We start from the raw sequence: 21,819 nt of genomic DNA, 5'->3' as shown, positions 1-21,819 counted from the left end.
GAGAAAATAACTGCATAATTAAATTATTTTCTAATTCTTTTTTTTTCCATTCAAAAGTGATCTAAGAATAAACACCACTAATTCAAAGTTTATTAAAATTGGTAGAATATATAAGAATGGAGTTTCTGATTATGAATTACATGAAAATTGATACCTGTGGGTACGTACGGCCACAAAATGCAAGCTTCTTCACCAGTTACTAATTCTATCTTATGATTTCTATGTGGGCATCTGGCCAGAGAGCTTGATTTCCATTATTCCAAGTACATTAACTCACTCGTCTTTTCTTCCTTCTCTCTTCCTTGATTATACCTTGGATATATTGTTTTGTAATACTAATAAGCCTTTGAATATTAGACATTATTATATATAGTTTCTCTTAGTATTGTTTATATGATATAAATAATTCTCTTCATAAGTATCAAAACATTCTGCAAAGATATACAAGATAAAATTTCCCTCAAAGATCACCAGGTCAGATAAGAATTTTGCCTACATACCCTGTCTCTCTACTATTAACAGAATGCTTGTCGACAGGTCATTTTTCACTTTAAAATCTGGGAGAAAATCTACGCTGCCTTAGGAGTTCAACTATATTTGAGTTTAGTTATCATTTCCTTTTAGAAAATGTCAGTCTTAAGGAAGTTTCTGATTACATCCCATATGCTATTTGCCTCAGCATTTTTACATTGTGGCTTTTTAAAACTGATTTTCTTTTTTAAAAATTAAAATACTATTGAAGAAGCTGAGAAACCATGTGGTTTAGGGAAACTTTTAAAAAATTCTAGTATAATTAACATACAGTGTTATGTTAGTTTCAGGTGTACAATACAGTGATTCAGTAATTCTCTACATTATCCGGTGCTTTGCTCATCACAATAAATGTACTCTTGATCCCCCTCACCTCTTTCACCCATATTCCGTTCGTCTCTCCTCTGGTGACTACCAATTTTTTCTCTATGTTTGAGTCTCTTTTTTTGTTTGTCTTTTTTTTCCTTTGATCATTTATTTTGTCTCTTAAATTCCACGTGAGTGACATCACAAGGTATTTATCTTTCTCTGACTTATTTCACTTAGCATGAATACCCTGTAGATACATCCATGCTGTTGCAAATGGCAAGATTTCATTCTTTATTATGGCTGAGTAATATTCACACACAACAGTTCTTTATCCACTCATCTATTGATGGGCACTTGGGTCGCTTCTGTATTTTGACTATTGTAAATAATGCCGCAATAAACGTAGGTATTCTTTGGGTAAATACCTAATAGTGAAATTACTGGATCATACAGTAATTCTGTTTTTAATTTTTTTTGAGGAACCTCCATAGTGTTTTCCACAGTGGCTGCATCAGTTTGCACTCCCACCAACATTGCAGTAGGGTTCCTTTTTTTCCACATACTTGCCAAAACTTGCTGTTTCTTGTGTTTTTGATTTTAGCCATTCTGACAGGTATGAGTTGATATCTCATTGTAGTTTTGGTTGTGTTCCCCTGATGATTAGTGATGTCGATAGGGAAACTTTTCAATACTTTACTTTTTAAATACCTGTTTAAATTGTTTCATAAGGCTTATATGTACGTGTTCAATCTGTTCATTCATTTTTCTTTTAAAATAAATGTGCTAAATATCATGTTTGTAATTATTACTGCAGAGTGACATTTTCACATCTAGAATAAAAGCCACTCAGTAATAGTGCCCATAAAATTATAGAGACTTTATTTTACATTTCAGTAAGTTTCTGTAAATAACTTAAGAGCAAAAATTAGAAGTGAAATTCTCTTTTTACTGCAAAGCATGGAACCAGAATAACTGCTGAATTGCAAATATTTATCCAGGCTCTGTTCTAAGCCTGCAAGCAAACAAAAAAATACTTGAATTTCTGCCAAAGGAGATGTTAAAAAATAGCTATAGTTTGAGATTGAAAAAGATGTAGCGGCCTATATACAAAAAGTAAGCCTATGTCTTTGGGAGAAAACAAGCTTTAAATTGTCAGGTAAAAATCGATATACTGCATTTTCTAAAGTGAAGAGTTACAGTTGCATGAGGGATAGAAATTTCACCAAAACTTCAGATTTAACTAGAGGTCAGGTATTCAAGCATAGCAAAATATCCAATTAATTTAATTATCATGTGGCTTAATGGTTAAATGCAAATCAATCTAACCTCTCTAGGAAATATATCTAGACATACATCTGTCTGTGTATATTTTCACAAAAATGTAAGGAAAAAAACAACTGGTTATCATTGAATGTCATTTATGAGCAAGTGTCTCTTGCTTCTTTGTGTGAGAGTCATTCATATTTTCTATTGTGATTATATATAATTTATTTGATATTCTTCCCTGCCCCATTTCATGAATCAACATAATAAGCTCTTACCATAATTATGTCCCTTGCATTTATGTTTCTGATCTCCTCTAGTGGATTTGGCGATCTAATAGATTATGACCAGTATGGGAGTTCTGTCATTCAAGAAGTTGACTTCTCCAGCACTGACATTTTTAACATTTTTAACTTTCCCATTCTTTCTGATCCTCCATTCCTCCTAGTGTCTCTCCTGAAGAATGCCTTGAGTATTTAATACCTGGCACAATGTTGGATGCTAGAAATCCAAGGTAGATAAGGGCTCCCTTAAGAAGCTTATTCCAGTCTGATATGTGTCTGTAATTGCAGCAAATAGACAAATAGAAACAGTGTCTTGTATTCAGGGGAAGCTGGCTGTGCTTTTGCATGTGCTCTTTACCCATCCCAGAATGTGTCTTTCTCACATTACCACTTTACACCTTGACGGGGACTATGGAACAAATTACTACTCATTTTTCGAGACTAGGTTTAAACATAGTGGTAGAGTGGGTTGATCCTTCATTCCATTGCCATAGCATCTTATCATTCAGCCTCTATAAGAGTACCTGGCAGAAAGTAGTTGTTTAATAGATTAATAAATGTTAAGTAATTTTACTGAATGAAGTTAATTATGCATGTCACTGTGATATTTATAGTACCTAGTGGGTGAAAAATGTGGGTATATGTGCCTATGCACGTGTATGTGCATTACAATATGGTGTATTTCAAAGACAATAAATTAAAGTAGAAAAATCAGGAAAGATTTCATACATTTAATAGCATTTGATTAGAGGTTTGAGTACGAGGAATTATGTCCAGAGTTGGAGAGAGGACAGAGGACATTTCAAGCATTTGATACAACATGGATCAAGTAATATGCCTGGAACATAGTAATTTTTAATGGGAAAGCCATCCATTCAAGAAAATTGGAGCAGAATAGCACAGGGGTTAAAAAGACTAGCGTGGAATTGCAGGGCTTCACTTTACACCTTGACTACCACCGTGTTTTGTCAGGTGACATTGGACAAGCCATTTCCCCTCCCAATACCTCAGTAGCGTTATCTATCATATGAGAAAAAGAAGACTACCTACTTCATAGAGTGGTGGAGAGAATTACAATATACATAGAAAATACTTTGGATGTAGCATATATTTTTTTACTATGTGTTATAGTTATTGTTAAGAATTTTTAAATATTTTGAAGGAACTAGGAAGATATGCTGGTAAGTTTGGGGTTTGTCTCTTATTTCTTGTTTAAATTTTACTTATTTATTTTGTTTAAATATTGCATAGTTTCAAAGTTACTATGCCCTGCCTCCTAATACTGTCACATTAGAGGTTAGGATTGCAGCCTGTATATTAAGGGGACACAAACATTCAGTTCATAACCCCATACAAAGTGATTATGAATGACATTTTAAAGTAAAGTTCTAGAAATATTTAAAAAAGACAGGAAATTAAGTATTTAATTATTATAATTTACATGTAATAGTTTTTAAATGCTGACATGTGTTTTATTGTTTTAGACTATATTTCAAAAAGATTTTTTCCCTATGATTAGAGATTATGTTCTTCAAAATAATTAAATTCAAAAAAAATAATTAAATTCCAGCATTAACAGAAAAATGTTCTTTTTTTTTTTTAAGTGAGAAATGTATTACATTTGCTCTTTGAAAAATATCTATTCTGATGTCAGTCTTACAATATGGGGTATTCCCCAACAGTAATTTCGCTCCATTATATTTACACTGTTAAGATGTTTTAGAAGCTAAAAATCATATTTTAACAGGAGAAAACGCTAGAAGGAATAGATTTAGGTAGCTGTTGTTCCGGTTTTGTAATTGTCAGTGCCAGGAAACGTGTTTTAATAGGTACCATACAGGAAAAGAGAAAGAGATACTTTCAGAATGGAACATTTCCATTGTTAGATTAAAGAAATGATAATCAGTTGGAAGTATATTGGTCAAATCCCGTAATGCTTCTGTATGAGGTGGGAGTGGAGCGCTGAAGGTAGTGCCTTGTTAACGCAGCAGAAAAGTTAATTGTGTTTTGAGGGAAGTATTTGCTACTGTAAAGTCAGACACATTTGTGCAGGGTAGACCATGTTGACAGTGCCAGGCATTACTCTGTTAATATCTTAGGTACTAACAGGCCTTCTTTTTATTTCAGATATATGTGGACTACGTGGTCTATGTCAAATTCATAGAAACTAAAAATGCAAAAATTACTTCATTTCCTTGAAATTATTTCTGAGAAAGGGGGTGATCATGAAAGAATCAAAATATATCTAAAATGACCTTTTAACTAATTGGAATCCCCAATAATGGTGATGATTGATAATAGCTACCAATTATTGAGTCTTTATTATTTACCAGCTAATACAGTAGACCCATCAAATAGATTATATAATTTTTAATTGCAATAACCTTATAAATTATATATATGTCTATCCCTTGTAACGGTCCATATTTCATAACAGTTAAGGTTCAGATAATTTCAATAATATGCCTAAGGTCTTACTAATAGTATGTGGTTAAAACCACAGCAACCTCAATATTCAAAGCCCATTTTCTTTGGCTTAATATAAGCCTGAGTCTCTTCAATATGTTTTCAGCAGTATGACATGAATTATCTGTCATATTTTCTACCTGCCATTAACTCTTTACACCTGCATTTATATTCCTTTTTGGTAGTCTAACATTTTCTGTGTTGTCACTAAAAATCTATTTTCCTTTCTTTTGTTCTTCTGGAAACTGAGAAACCTGAAGTTATTACATTTGCAATCTTTTTGCTAGGTTTCTTATTGACATTTTATTTTCTAGCAAATGTAATTGGGTTTTTCTTCTTCTTTTTATCTTTCAATTTTTTTAGAATTTTTTGACCCAGCTTGAGCAATAATGGCACACTTATGCCTGAGAACACATTGTAAGACCAAGTGCTTGTAAATAATAGAGGATAATATTGGTTTGAATGCATGCCAGAAACTTCTACTCTTCTCTAAAAGTGTTCGAGCAGAATATATTGTGCTTTAAAGGGATTCCATCTACTTGAAAACTGCAGTTTCTGGAAGCACTTTATATATTCTTCATAGCTTTACAACCTATATCCCAGAGGAGCCTGATTCCATAACCTTAGTATTATTGAACAGTGGTGTACACAGTGTCTTTGTTTTATAAACAAGATAAAAAAAAAAAACCCAAACATCATGTACTTCCTCAGAAAGTTTATAGTTTCACCTTGGGTTCAGCTCCATGCAACACAATAGAGAGCAGGCAAAGAATGTCAAGTAAGCCTTGCACTTATAGCTTGGAGGATGGGCAGAATTGGGGGAGTACTGTCAGAAAGAAGTGGCTACAGACTTTAGTAATCCTCAGAGCAATAACACAGGGCAGTCTAGGAGGTTGCTAGGGATAATAGCACATGCTTCACATGCTAAACTGTTAGTCGATTCAGTTATAAAAGCTACTGCCAAGTTGAACCAAAAAAAGACAAAAGGACAGATTTGATGAAGAAAAACAATATATTATTTGGCTAAAATTTGCAGTTGTGTGTGCGTATGTGTATACATGAAACTTGTAGCATAGTCAGATAAGCTCCATTTAGAAACTGTTCTGGGAGAAAATGAGCAATATTTATGGTACATGCAATTTATACCTATCACTTAATTTCATTTAACCCTCTAAATATCTATGTCAAATCAGCAGAGTGGTCCTTAATTTACAGAAGATGAAACTGAGAATTAAGGAGATTTAATCGCTATTTTCAAGGTCACACATTAATTAGTGGCAGAGCTGGGGTTCAAGTACTTCCTCAGAGTTGTGAAAAGTCAAGGTAACAGGTACAATGTGCTTAGAGAGACTCTTGGCATACAGTGAGCCCTATAGGAACATTACTATTATTACCCATCATTATTATTATTACATGGCTTAATGAAAGGAGACTTCCTCTATGTTTTTCCCTTTTGTTTAGTGCACACAAAATACACAGCCACCATAATAGGAGTTTTCTCTCTCTCTGCCTCTCTCAGCAACTTCTCTATTAAGAATTAGAGAAAGCCTCTGCTGTGCAGAAGTTATTGATTATTTGACATTTTCTGTGTCACAGCATCCAGGCATTCCCCTTGGCCTGTGGTTATTTTGTGTTTAACCCTCTCGTACCCACCTCATGTAGACGACCGTTTCTGACCAGCAGGAACAATAGAGAATAACTGAATTGGAGGCATTCTGAAAGTTTCATTAAGGACTTGTCAAATAGCAACTCGCTTTGCCCTTTTCACTTAAAAAGCTCTCAGACTTGTTATTTGAATGAGCATCCAGTCCAGTTCAGTTAAAGAGGAACTTATAGGTAGAATCAGGAAGGGGGAAAGTCAAAAGGAAAAAGGTTAGATGCCATTGCCTCCGTCATTTTAGAGCAAAACGCTAATGTTGGAATACGTTAAACAGCAGTATATAGCTTTTTTATCTAAGAATTAATGCAGAGAATACATCTTTTTTTCACAAAATGTTTTTCGTCTGAGGATCAAAAGTCCCAGCTATTTCCAGTAGCAGCATCTGTTGCTTTACCAGTTTCCACAGAGATGAGCTCGTGTTGATTTTCATCACATTTGTTCAAGTCTGGAATCTGGTTAAAATACGCAAACAGCCACACTGCCAGTTAAGAGTTGCAATCATATAGTGTCCTGTGAATAATGCTTTTCACCTCCCTGCATTTATTTCGATTCTAATGGTGTTTGCAATTGTGAGTCCAAGCATGGATTATTTAAAAATGATTTTAGAGTAAGAAGCGTAAGATAAAACAATGTACGAGGAATCATACTATGCTACACACATGTTCTTAGGAAACATAATTATATTTACTTTAAATCTTTTCACTTGTACTTTATTTTTTTAACATCATTTTTGGAAAACTTTTGTAAAAAGAAGTCGTCTGTCAATTGTGTGTTATCTTAGAACATTGTCCAAACTGCAGATGGATCGTCATAGGCATTTCTCTGTTATCCAACTTACAGTGCTTTAATATCATTATCCATATGTTGACTGCACATTAATATTCTGAGTCGAAACCAGATTTAAAAACAATGACGCTGGATACAAAAATACTGATTCAAAGGGATACATGCACCCCAATATTTATAGCATCATTATCAACAGTAGCCAAATTATGGAAACAGTCCAAATGTCCATCAACTGATGAATGGATAAAGAAGAGGGTGTGTGTGTGTGTGCGTGTGTGCACGCACACATACATACATAGTCATTTCTGGATTGTATATTTTTTCAGTGGTTAGGGGGTAGGTGATGAGTATGAGAAGATGCCTCAGTGTCACCTTGACCTGGGAAGGGCCTCCCCATTTTTGACTCTTGCCCCCTGCCTGTCAAGTCCACAGTGTCTAGGTCACATAAAAAGAGAAGCCTGAATGGGGATTACAGCACCAGCAGTTTTAATGGCCTTGTTTTCTCCCTCCCATTTTCCCACTGTTAGTATTATTATCATTTCAAGAATAAAGGATTCTTGAGAGTCTGTCCCCTCCTCTCCCTTGGATGCCTCTTGACAGAACTTGGCCCTACCAACACACCCTGTATTTCTAGGTTAAAAAAAAAAAAAAAAAAAAAGTGAAAGGAACTGCAGGGGTGGGGACGGGCTCAAGTGCCAGGAGTCTGAGGGGTGATTCAGGGACAGGGCCAGGCCCTTGAGGGTTGAGAAGAGTCCCAAGGGCTCCAGCAAGGGCCTTCCCTTAGGGCCTGGCTAACAGGCCTAGGAAAATCTTTCCTCCCACCCCAGCCCACTCAGGGTCTGCTGCAGGAGGATAATTAGTTTTGGGCTCGGAAAGGAGGAACAGAGGGCCCACTCTACATGGACCCAAGGGCCAAACCCAATATACATACAAAACACATACATATACATATAATGGAATATTACTCAGCCATCAAAAAGAACAAAATTTTGCTATTTGCAACCATGTGGATGGAGCTAGAATGTGTTTTGCTAACTGAATTAAGTCAAAGAAAGACGAATACTGTATGATTTCACTTATGGGTGGAATTTAAGAAATGAAACAGATGAACATGGGGGAATAAAAAGAGAAGCAATGCAAAAAACAGACTCTTAAATATTGAGAACAAACTGAGGGTTGCTGGAGGGGAGTGGGCAGAGGGATGGGTTAAATGGGTGATAAGGATTAAGGAGGGCACTTGTGATGAGCGCTGGGTATGTAAGTAGATGAATCACAGAATTCTACTTCAGAAACTAACATTATATATTATTTAACTGGAATGTAAATAAAGACTTAAAAAAGCAAAAAAAAAAAAAAAAAAAGAATCTTAGGGGTATCTGAGTGGCGCAGTTGATTAAGTAAAACATCTGCCTTTGACACAAGTCATGATCCAAGGGTCCTGAGCTGGAGCCCCGCATAGGACTCCCGGTTCAATGCGGAGCCGCTTCTCCCTCTCCCACTTCCCCTGCTGTGCTCTCTCCCTCTCTCAAATAAACATATAAATAAAATCTTTTAAAAAAAGAAAAAAGAAAAAAAACTTTCAAAAACTATGATGTTGGACTGGAAATGTTTATATTTGTGTACCGACGTCTAATGAAAGTGTAAAACAAACAGCAGAAAACAAACGAAGGTTAAAGCGCTGGTAAATGTTCTTGGTATAATTACTAAAGTATGGTCATGGTTTTAGTCACCTTGCTGCAGGCCTCTTTGATACACCCAAGCTTCTACACTTAGTCTCCCAAGCTATTAGAGATACTTAGGTGAAAAATAAGAAACTGTAAAAATTGGGAATATGAGTTATGTATGTTTTTCTATATTTTAAAATATTCTGAATATTTAACCAACCATTTCCAAAAAGCGAGTAGCTATCTGGTATCTAGCCATTTTTAAACTTTTCTGTGTTGCTAATATGGCACAAATTACTAAGATTTCAAAATTCTCCACTTATGGTGATGCAGTAACACTAATTTTCAGGGACAATAGGAAATGCAAACGATCACTACAGAGCAGTAAATTCAGCAGTCATTATTAAGCATCACCTAAATACCAAGCACTGTTTCGTGCCCTTGTCCCAAACTCTCAAAGGCTTTATAAGAGGGTACTACTCCTCTGCCTTGTAGAAGAGAGAACCAAAGCTCAGGGAGTTTCAGGTAATTTTCACAAGCTACTTAAGTAATGGAATTGACAGCCAAATTTATATATTTTTCAATTTTATAAAGATGCTGCCTCCCAAGTATTGGTTTGCTATGGAAGAAAGTTAGTTATTTCATATAGTAGAATAAAATCTCCCCATCACACTTTTCTGTCAGAATCATCCACTGGCATTTGAGTAACAATGCTTACAGGTATTCTTATGTGATCAAATGTTTGAAATTACCTATTGACATTGTAGATATCATTGTACCTTAAGCACCTTAAAAATCCAATGCCTGTTTCCCCAAAGGGAAAATTTTATAAGAATCTATTTCCCCCATTTTCCCCCACCATTTAAATTTCTCTAGTGTTTTTTCCATGATTTATGGTAACTTCACGGGAAACAACTCAGGGGAAGTAAGCATTGGAGATCAGCAATGTGGTATGTTATAATGACAAATAATGGGGACAGAATTTTGATTTTTAGTTTCATCTTCCTTTCCCAATGTAAAAAAGTCACTAAAATGAAATGAGCTAAGATGGTGATAGTAATAAAACTTTGTTTCAAAATTTACTCTTTTATTGTTATAAGTAATTGAACAAAGTTAGGATCTGAATTTACTTCAGCGATTAATATATACATACATTTATAGTGACCAAAGGACAAACCTACAAACCTACATGGCCCTGAGTTATATTGTCTGTGTGTCCTTACTTCAGATAATTCTATCCACCATCAATTTTCAATGGAATAATATTTAAAAATTAAAGTGGGGTTATAAAGGAAGTACTACCACTTAGCAGTAAATATATATTTATGATCTTTTTCTTAAATTTAAATTAATATCCTGGACTGGAAAGATACATAAAGAATTTACAAGAGTAACTGCTTTTGGAGAGAAACGAAATGTTACTTCTTTAAAGAAATATGGGGTACTTATTTATTTTATTTTTGTAACTTAATGGGTAGGTACATTTCTAGTTGTCATTTATTCTAGGTACTGTGCTAGATCTTTAAAGTATTCAAAATAAAGTCAAGTAAATATATCAGGCAATACATTTTTGAGTGTTTTCTGAATTAGTGTTGAAATGTAATTTTTTCATGAAATAGATGCTAAGAAATCATTTGAAAAGACAGATGTTACTGTGTGTATGTCTATAAAACTTACAAATTACCTTTTAAACTAATTTTGTTATCTCATATATAAATGTTTCTGGGAACTATTCCAGATAAGATGTTGACTATGAAGGCTGATATTTGGCTAGTATTAGATTTTCACCATGACAGTTAATATGATAGTTTGTTTAGAATGGGGTTCCTAACTAAAATAACAGAACATGATGGCAAAGTAAAAAGAAAGATCAACCCCCCCAGAAATTAGAATAATACAGTATTTTCTCTACAGCTTCCTAGATCTGTGCCCAAGGGAGGTCAACAGATAATCATTTCTCTGAGCGTTTTATTCCTTATCTAAATTAGACATAGGAATATTTTCTTGTTAGGATGATATTGAGAATTAGAAATAATATACAGAGAGCACCTAACCCAGTGCCTGAGATGGGATAGGCATTTATCATCAGCCTCAGTTATTTTAAAAACATCTAGAAAAAGATGGTATATAAGTGTAACAACCGCTTCCTTGGTGATATATCACTGATAGTTACAAGGCAAGATCTTGGAAAGATTCAAGGAAGAAATCATATTCAATATTGCTTTTTAGTTATGCATTTATCCTAATTCCAGGTATTGTATGTGTGATCACCAGTCAGGGGGAAAAGACAGAATATCACTTTATCCAGACAATTCCAGGCTTTAAATACAATAGAAATTATTTATAAACTGACAGAGGGAGAATAGAAATGTAACAGAAAGATTGTTATCATTTGGTTAAAATATACTTAGTTTTGCAGAGATGCATTTTTATTTTTATTTTTATTTTTATTTTTATTTTTTAAAGATTTTATTTATTTATTTGACAGACTCAGAGTACAAGTAGGCAGAGAAGCAGGCAGAGAGAGAGGAGGAGGCAGGCTCCCTGCCGAGCAGAGAGCCCGATGCGGGGCTCAATCCCAGGATCCTGGGATCATGACCTGAGCCGAAGGCAGAGGCTTTAACCCACTGAGCCACCCAGGCACCCCCAGAGAGGCATTTTTATAACCTGTCTATCCTTTTACGCTTTAATAGGTTCTACTAGAAGTCTGATAGTAAGGTGGAAGAAAGTGAATTTTATAAGTTACAGGAAATTATATTTTGTGACTAAAATAAGAGTGCGTAATCTGTATAATATGTGTAAAGTGTATTCATTTACTTCCCAGTGTTCACATCTCTAACAAATATCAGAGGTGGACTGATGTGATAGTAACTCACTCTAACTCACAAATTTGTGAAGAGAATATGGTTGGGTAAAAAAGAGTAGCATGAAATAAATGATATCCAAGTAACATAACATGTAAATAGCAAAACTTTTGCCCTGATATCCATCATCCAGTCTCAGAGATCCCTATAGCAGGAATAAAATCAGAAACAACACGTTGGCACAGATTACTGATTTTAGCTTATGGATTTCTAAGACTAGCAAAAGTTCATTCTGGCCTTAAAGGTCCAGACAAATAGAACCACCGCAATGACCTTCCATTATCCAATATAAAAATATTTTCAACTTTTATTCATTAAGTAAATACTTGCGATAGTTATATTTGTTCTCCTTTAAGAAGACATTCTATGACACATTTTACATTTTTGTACGTCACTGGATCTCATGCTTACAGCAGTCCTGGGATGCAGGTATTTTCATGCTTTACAGAATAGGGAAGTGATACTCAGTAAAGTGTTAAGATTTCTTAAGTTTACTCAGTGCTGAAGTTTGGATGGAAAGTCAGGTTTGTTTCATATCTCACATGCCTTCGTGAACAAAGGAAAATGATTTTGTGATTTCTCCACTTCTAGAGCTACGTATGTTATGAAATTGGCCTGTGCCATTTTTACTTTTGGTTCGTGGATGAAAGGCAATTAATTGTGCATTGATCTACCGCCCTCCAAACATTACAGTAAAAGTTCCATGTTTTTCATTGGAAGAAAGTGTATATAACAAAACTATTGACATGAAAACTTTTAACATATTCTTTTACTCAGTCTACTTAGATAAAGAGTTCAAAGATTAAATAAGAAAGCAAATGAATTCCTTTGGTCAAACTGACTTTGTATTTCCTTCTATTATGTATAATTTATCAAAGATTTTCTTTTTGCTTGTAGGGATGACTTGTCAAGCTCGAACATCTTACACTGAAGATGAAGTTCTTTGGGGTCATCGTTTTTTTCCTGTGATTTCCTTAGAAGAGGGGTTCTTTAAAGTTGATTACTCCCAGTTCCATGCAACATTTGAAGTACCCACCCCACCTTATAGTGTGAAAGAACAGGAGGAGATGCTTCTTATGTCATCCCCTTTAATAGCACCAGCCATAACTAACAGCAAAGAAAGACATAACTCTGTGGAATGCTTAGATGGACTAGATGACATTACTACAAAACTTCCATCGAAGCTGCAGAAAATTACCGGAAGAGAAGACTTTCCCAAAAAACTCTTGAGGATGAGTTCTACAACTTCAGAAAAAGCCTACAGCTTGGGAGATTTGCCCATGAAACTTCAACGAATAAGTTCGGTTCCTGGCAACTCAGAAGAAAAACTGGTATCTAAAACCACCAAGATGTTGTCTGACCCCATGAGCCAGTCAGTGGCCGATTTGCCACCAAAGCTTCAAAAGATAGCGGGAGGAGCAGCCAGGATGGAAGGGAATCTCCCAGCCAAATTAAGAAAAATGAACTCTGATCGGTTCACATAACAAAACACCCCCGTAGGCATTATTTACTGTATGATTTAGTAATAGTCCAATATTTGGCTGATGAGGTAATTCTCGAAGGAATCCGAAAGGTACATTTTACCCCCAGTCATATATGCATATTTGAGAACCCTTTCTTCCCAAGTATTGCCACTGTGCAGAAAGCAAAAGTTGTGTGAAGGGAGGACATCTTAAGAAAGTTCTTATTAATGGGCATGTATTATCACATCAAGCATGCAATAATGTGCAAATTTTGCATTTAGTTTTATGGCATGATTTATATATGGTATATTTATATTGTATATTCTGGAAAAAATATATATATATTTAAAGAGGTGGTACTCTTCACGACATTTCTAACATATGTATTAAGCCAAACATGAGTGGATAGCTTTCAGGGCGATAAAACTATATATGTGTGTGTGTGTGTGTGTGTGTGTGTGTGTGTGTATACACACATGGGTGTATATACACACACACACACACACACATACATACATATATAGCCGATAAAATTGTGATGTTTTGTTCAAACTTGTAGTTCTTGTGCATGTTTACTTTATTAGGCTAGGAAGGCTTCTGGCATTAATTATTAATACCAAATATTTTAGCCTTAAATTATTTGTCATTTTAAGATCTGATTTAATGTTTTCTTGCTGTTTAAGGTCCTGGGAGGTTATCAATTGTACTTTATATGAGGCAGTCACATAAGTCTATGCTATTTATGGCCCTGCATAAATATAACCATTATATATTTAACTTGTAAATTTTAGAACATACCAATATGCTAAAAATTTCTTATGATTTTTAAAAGTTGGTAGTACTAGGGGAAAATTGGTTAATTTGAGAATTGGTCCTTTTCTGGACTACTTGAAGTCTGAAAATCTGTTTTGTAAATGATCTAACACAAACATGAGCTCTGAGCAAATGCTGAATCATTGTAATCATCAGTAGCCAACTTACATTGAATATATCAGAATCTGCCTGAAATTACATAATGAATGGTCCCTGTTTCAAAGTGAGTCAATTGGTAACATTTCCACTCTGTTTCTGGAATTTCTGTCATTTTAAAAACCAATAATTTATTCTTGAGGAGATATAACAATACAACAAAACAAATGATAAATATTTATGCTTAAAATATGTATGTCTAAATGAGTCTCTTTTTTAATGCTGTTCTCTTGTTTGTGGCATTTACTGTATCAGGACAAGACTTTTTCTTCATCTGGGGAACCTATCCCACCCATGTCTGTCACTCTATTCGGGAAGAATGTTGTGTATATACCTGAGAGAATTTTTAATTAGATGAATTGAAAATATTTAACCCCTGTGGGCTTTTTTGTTTGCTTGTGTGTTTGGTAAACACTGATTTTATTGGTGTCTTGGATCCCTGGCCTACCAAAGTGATTTTAGCCGTACTCTTTTTCTACCCCCAAGGTCTGATATTTATTACTCGTTAGTGGAAATAAAAACTATTGTTCAGAAGAACACCTACAAAATAAAGATTTGGAATGCAGAGATTTTTATGAAAATTTATATAAGTGCTCCTTATCAAAATATCATGGATTTTCCTATAAAATTTCTTCGGGCATTGCATTTTAAGTCTGTCCAGAATTAAGCTATTTCTCCTTCTTAATATCTAAATCCTTAGTGGCTGGTTTGGGGTCCCGTCGTTTCCCACTTTTTAGCAATCCTGTGATGATTTTCTGAGTGGAAAATTATTACATCAACAATTCTATCATAACTACAATAATACCTTCTGGCTACCTCTGTATCAACCAAATTCTGTAGGTGCGAACATATCCCAGGGAATAGTTACTGGCAAAATGATCAACCTTCAGCATTCATCCACTGTGAATAGAGCGAGTCGCTCTACCCCTTGATCCCATTTACTATTTATAGAAAATGAAATTGTAGCAGAGAGAGAAGGGGGTCTAGGGGACATGAGATATTTATTATCAGTGGAAGAAACTCCATGGATCATTTAGTCCAAACACTTAAAACTAAATAGAGCCATAATTTAATTTGAGGAGTCATGCTAATTTGTCTTTGGTACCAAGGAGAGTATGGGACCAAAAACAAAATCTCTGAATGTATTCGCTCATTCATTCAACAAAATTTTTGCATGACTTTTATGTCCTAGGCAGTTTTAGGTCCTGGAGATTTGGCTATGACTAAGTCAGAGGAGGTCAGTGCCCATCTGAACACTGCATATTGGTAGGAGAGTGGGAAGGGGCCATGTGGAGACAGAACACAAATGAGATCATTTTAGATACTCAAATTTTAAGTTTAAGATAAGAAAGATAGGACATCAAAATGGAAAATGACTGGGTGGAATAAGAATTGATTATTTTAGAAGAGGTGACTGGCTTAGGGAGGGAGTGATATTTCAACAGACATTCTGAATAATGAATAATGAGAGAACCACTCTTGCCAAAATTAATTTTTCTCAGTGATGCTATTCCTTTATCTTTTCCACATACGTATGGGAAAGGTATGAATTCTGCATGTAATTGCAGTTTACCCCATATTGCTAAGTTGATCAGAGGTCCCAGTTTACCCTGGAAAGTTCCAGTTTATACCTGTTGTACCTGTGTAATTAATAATAGTACCCCCTTTCACCCTTAGAATGTCCTGGTTTGGATGATACATTATATGGTGACTCTATGTTTTTCTTGAAACTAACTAAATTATGAAGTCTGATATATTTGGATAAAAATAAAGAATTGCTTTTTCTTCTCTTTTCGCTGATTTTTTTTGACACTGATCATTCCAAGAAAGATCATCTCCATTTCATATATTTCAGGCTGCAGGACTTCTTATCAAAGTGATTTCATGTAACATTTGTTCAATCTGTATATGACATGTTTTCTCAGCAGTGAAAAGTTATGAATTTTATTGACTGAATAAAACATAAATCTCTGGTATTTCCATTTCAGGAAGTTATAAGAGCTCAAATCAAAGAGAATAAAAGTCAACTGAAATCAGGATAATTGTCAGCCCACCAATGTGGTGACTATTGGAAAGCAATGTAATATGTTCATTGAACTGAACTGAATAACTGAATAACTCTGCTTAACAACTGGAAACTAGTCCCTTTTGTGGGATTTTCATGGTATAGCTCCTGTCATGGTAAAATATTTCATTCTATTTATCCAAATGATGTGAATAAAAGAAATATGATTATTTTGATAATGCTTATCTTCAATTGAAATATTCTTCTCAGCAATATGTGAATAGTTTTGTAAATATATATAAATTAAAAGTGAGAATATTTTATCATTAGTTATTTCTGAAAAATTCTTATGTGGTTTTAAATTCATCCATATATAGCTCTAAATACTAAGAAATGTATTTAGTTGTCTCAGTACTGAAGAGTCTATTTGTCTAGAGAGGATAGGGCAAAAGTGGATTATTTCTGTTGGAGAAAGAATGAGATTATGGAGAAGGTGGCTTGTATTCTATCTGTGTTATGACCAATTTCTACAATTCCATACTATGAAGAGAGTTCAGCTTGACTGCACAGCACCTCTGTGGGCTCTACTTCAGAATTTGTGCTTGAATTGCATTGTACATAGTATTCAAATTAGAATCAAGCTAATTGCATTTTCTGGCATGCAATTAATTATTTAAATGTGCAAGGTCATTTAGGGTACAAAAATATAAATTCATGTATTCGGTACTGCAAGTTCAGCTTTATAAAATCCATATTAAACTTTCAAAACATGATTGGGTTTAATCTTTACAGTGTGTTCATCGTTTTTCCACTTTCCAACAGTGAATTACTCTTAGTTCTTGCTTCAGTTTGTTTGTCACGAGACTCTTAACTCTTAAAAGATGATTCAATCCATCACCGCTCATTCCTTAAGGGTTACTTTTTTGTTGTTGTTCTTTCCTGGTGAGATGCTTCAGTAACATGGAACCTGCACGTAATAATGCAGACTATTTAAGACCTGCATTTCTTAAAGGAATCTTCATGACCATCCTGTCCTTGTGTTTCAAAAGCCATAGTAAGTCAAGCCGACAAATACATACTTTTCCAAATTTTGTTTAAATATCAAATCACCTTTTTAAAAAAGTGTTGAGTTCCCTTTACTAAAAATGTTCCTTAAAAGAGCATGTTCCTAATTTGGGATCAGACAAGTTCTGTGATATGTAATGTGTTCAATGCCCTGGTACCTCACAGAAGTAATTTTAAAAAGCCAAGTTGCCAAAGCTTCTGACCTAGTGGAGTTCAAAGAACGTGCACCTCATCATTCAGTAAGTAGATTTTTTTTTTCTGCAAATTCTGATTTTTTTTTTTTTTTTACCTAAAAATTTGCCTTGAAGGCTATTTCAGAATATTTGGGCTGCACATGACAATGGATGCTATCTGTAAACAGCATATACGGTAAGGCTAAGGCGCATCAGCTCCTCGCTGCTTGTTATGAATCCCATCCTGAGCTCCTTCTTATTCTTTCCCAGCTCCCTGTGCCAATCACTTAACATGGTGATTTACACGGATTATTTGAGTCTTTACAGTGATTCTGCATGGTAGAGATTATCCCCATTTTACACTTGAAGAAACTGATTCTCAGAGAGGCTGTTGAGCCAGTTTTTCCTTAAATTAAATCCACAAACAAGAGTAGTCCCTGCTCTCCGGGTGATGCAGTTGTTATTCATATGCAAATCTTTAGCCATGTTTATCTTCTTCTTGATTTTCCATTGGGGGGTATTATCTATTTGCTTTTTACCGTGGTAAAGATCTAGTCCAGTTTCAACTCCTGCTACCAACCATATACCTCCACCACACTGCCTACCCTAAATTTCCAATATTGTTACATTTTTTTAATTCAGTTGCCAGTGTTTTCATCAGTGCTATCAGAATTGAGCCCATGTATTTTGGTCCTTTTTCTCACCCTTCACAGCATTTTCCCCCATAGGGTTAATAACTGTTTTTTTCTTTGCTTCTTTATATGTATACTTATAATTAATTCAGCCCCAGTGTCTTCCCCAGTTAGAAATCCTTTCCTATTAGTTCATCAAACACATTAATATTTGAACAATTTTATCTTCTTGAGGAAATCTCTCCCAAAGCATTCTAACCTGCTGCATTATGTAAATTTAAATCTACTCTGCAGCTTTTGTCTCGGGATCTCCTTTTATCATTATCCTGGAGGATTCATTTCCTCATATTCCATTTCATGGAGCACAGGCTTTCATCTTCCTTAGTTTATTCTTTTTAGTGCAGCACATTTTCTAGGAGTTTCTGAGAAAGAAAATATGGCAGTAAATTTTGAAGATCCTTAATCTTTTCCTCGTAATTAATGTTAATAGTTTGGCCTAGTGTAGCCCTGAATTTCAGTGACATTGTTACTTTTTTTCCTAGTTGCCAATGTTGCTATTAAGATGTCTGATCCCATTCTGAGTTACAATCCTTTGTATGAAGCATTTCCCTCCTTCAAGGTTTTAGAATATGCTGGTTTTCCACAGTGTTCTAAAATTTCACAATGATCTGCCTAAACTATGAGCCCACTTTAATCCCTTTAGCGGTGACTTTTCAATCTGAAAACTCATTTTTTTTTTTTCAGGGAAATTTTCTTAAGTTGTTTCTTTATTTACTCCCCTTCGTTTTCTTCTCTTCTGTCTTTTTAGGGCTTTCCTTATTTGGATGCTAGAATTCTTGGAATTATGTTCTAATGGTCTTCTAGTTCCACTTTTGTTATCCCTTTGCATTTTTTCTCAACTCTCTTGAAAATTTTCTTAATTTTATATTCTATGACTGTTTACGTCCATTTACTTGATTTCATTTATCTTCCAGGATTTTCATTTACTGATAATAATTTTAATTTTCAAGATTTAAAAAAAAATTTTGGTTCTTTACATGTTCTTTTTTTAAAAGGATTTTTTCCTTGTATCATGTAGATAAAGGATCTTAGGTCTTGCAAATTATTAATGATAGTGTATTTTAAATGTTTTTTTTTTCCTACATTCTGTTTCTAGTATTTTTTGATATATGTGTTTTCTAGCCTATTTTCCAGTGGGCCAATTACAAAGATGATTGAGGCTCTGTGCGAATTATGGGGTAAGTCCAACCACCATCTTCACTGTGGAGTGACAGCGTTGTATCATGTACCTGAACTCAAAATCTCTGAGCTGCTTCTTTAAGGTCAATAACATTGCCCTGATAAGATTCTTTTAATTACCTCTTTGCAGAAGAGGTCCCTGGTGACCAGTGTTCTGAGAGCCACGTGAGTTCGGGAACAGATGATCTTTATCCCTGGATTTCAGGACAGCATCCCCATCCTCAGTTGCGTGTAGGGTCCAGAAGTCTAAATAAAATCTTACTCTCAATCAAAAATAAATCTTAAGTTTTTTTGTCAGGGTGCAGAAGGGGCAGTCAAAAAGTTGACTTGATTAGAACAAAGGAAAGTGTGCCTTTTCCTGACATCTTTGCTCTGCTATGCCTTTAAAATCCCTCTAAAAGCCTTCCATTTCAGTGTTTCAGGAAGCATCAGAGATTAATGTATATTTGATCTGCCACTTTGAGAAGAAAACCTAATTAACTATATTAGTTTTCTGTTATTGTTACAATAAATTACCACAAATTTAGCAACATAAATAATACAAATTTATTATCTTACAGACTATAGATAGAAGTCCAGCATGGGTCTCGCTGGGCTAAAATCAGTATGCTTCTACAGAGGCTTTTCTTTCTAAAGGCTCTAGAAGAGAATTCATTTCTTTGATCTGTCCAGTTTCCAGAGGCCACCCACAGTCTTGGCTGGTTTCCCCGTTCTTCCGTTACTAAAATCAGAAAAATGGAATCTCTCTGTGCCTTTTCTCCATGGACACATCCTGTTCTGACTCCTCTACCTTGCTCTTCTACTTTTAAGGACCACGGTGATTACACTGGCCCCACCTAGGTAATTCAAAATAAGCTTCCCATGTCAAGGTCCTTAATTTGATCCTATATGTTGGTCCTTTTTGCCAAGTAACTTAACATATTCATAGGTTCCAGAGATTAGGATGTGGATTTGAGGGGTCATTATTCTGACTACCTCACTTTTCTTATTTACCCTTTATCTTTATATAAAGAGAATATAATTTGAACAAAAATACTTTCCTCCTCAAATCTAAATATATTTTCATGTAGATTTAAAAATTAAGGGTAGGCCTTTATTTTCATCAGTGACATCCTTCCATGTGAAGAAACATTAAACAAGACATTATTTAATTATTCCCTTAGGAATTGATTTTTATCATAGTCTGTGTGCAAATGTCTGACCAGGTTTTATTTTATAGTTATTCATAGAAGAGAAAAGCAAAACAACAACAAAACAAAACAGAACAAAATAAAAGCAAAATGGCTTCATGAAATAGATTGACAGTAGCATCCATATCTTCAATGTCCTGAACCTAAGATTAAATGCCAGGTCCACTGTTTTCTTGGCTGGCCATCCCACCCTTTGATCTTCAAATATTATTAAGGGTGGTTTTAAATCTCAGTAGATCAACCTAAACCTGGTGTCAGTATCTGTTAACAGATAAATATTACTATGCCACACAGACCCTTAAAAAGTCTGAAAGTTTGTAACCTAGAAATTAATTTTAGAAATAAATCCTGCTGTATTTTAACCAAATGATCAATGAACTGCTTGCAGAGACTCTGGGTGGGCCCTTAAGTGTTGGCACTTTGATAAAGGTTTAAGTTTAAATTTTAGTGGCTAACCAAATGAGAAGGCCAAAATAGAAAAAATGTTACTTAGATGCAGGTTTATTTTTGTAAATGAAGGTGATAACATGTCCTCTACCTTATATCCCACTGTGAAGTCAAATGAGATTTATGGCTTCCTTTCTTATTGAACATTCCAAATAAATAATTGTTATTTTTATTACCCACTTTTATCTCCTTCCCCTCTTCACTGCTAAAGTGACTTCTCAGTTTTATAAAACAAGCTATATTAAAGGGAATTTGTGTGCAGAATGAGACAATTATTTATACTATAGAGTCATATTTTTGTACCCCTGTATAAGTTTGGCTCTACTGGTTCTCTATTTCCCTATACCTAAAATTTGTAGTACGATAATATGTTAACATCAGATCCCGGATTCATATTTCATATGACCCACACCTTTACCTTAAATATCTAGATTTGGATATGTGACTAAACTTTGTCATCCAACCTTTTTTTTTTTTTTTTTTTTTTTTAAAACTAATATAAGACTCTTGTTTCACACCAGGCATTTTCCATTCTGGATGACTTACAGAGTTAATATTCAGTTATAAAGAAGACATTAAGTGCTCTCTATTTGGTAAATTGAGATCTATACCATGATGGGAATATATAGTTTCTTTTAAAAAGTAAGGATTAATTATAAGCCCTAGTCTTATTAATATCTGGTTAAAGTCATTATTGATGACCAAGCTGGAGAGGAAAAATTGCTTCAGGAAGTATGCATTATACATAGTCTTGAAGAGGGCAGTTTTCCCCAGAGATGAGAATCAAAATGTTGGTTGGAGGTGAAATG

General features: G+C 34.6%; 1 protein-coding gene across 1 annotated transcript in view; it reads left to right on the top strand.

Annotated features, from left to right (window-relative positions):
- KCNJ3 (potassium inwardly rectifying channel subfamily J member 3) overlaps positions 1–14,817 on the top strand; it is a 147,679-nt gene extending 132,862 nt beyond the window's left edge. Inside the window, exon 3 of the mRNA XM_080799100.1 lies at positions 12,725–14,817. Coding sequence (XP_080655226.1) covers positions 12,725–13,311 — 587 coding nt within the window. The 3' untranslated portion in view covers positions 13,312–14,817. The remainder of the gene's footprint in view (positions 1–12,724) is intronic.
- Positions 14,818–21,819: the final 7,002 nt, after the last annotated feature.

The sequence above is a fragment of the Martes martes genome (genome assembly GCF_963455335.1).
Source record: "Martes martes genome assembly, chromosome: 3".
NCBI classification, from domain to species: Eukaryota; Metazoa; Chordata; class Mammalia; order Carnivora; family Mustelidae; genus Martes; species Martes martes.
The sequence above is the reverse complement of the archived record's forward strand: the minus strand, read 5'-3'. Positions and strand labels throughout refer to the sequence as shown.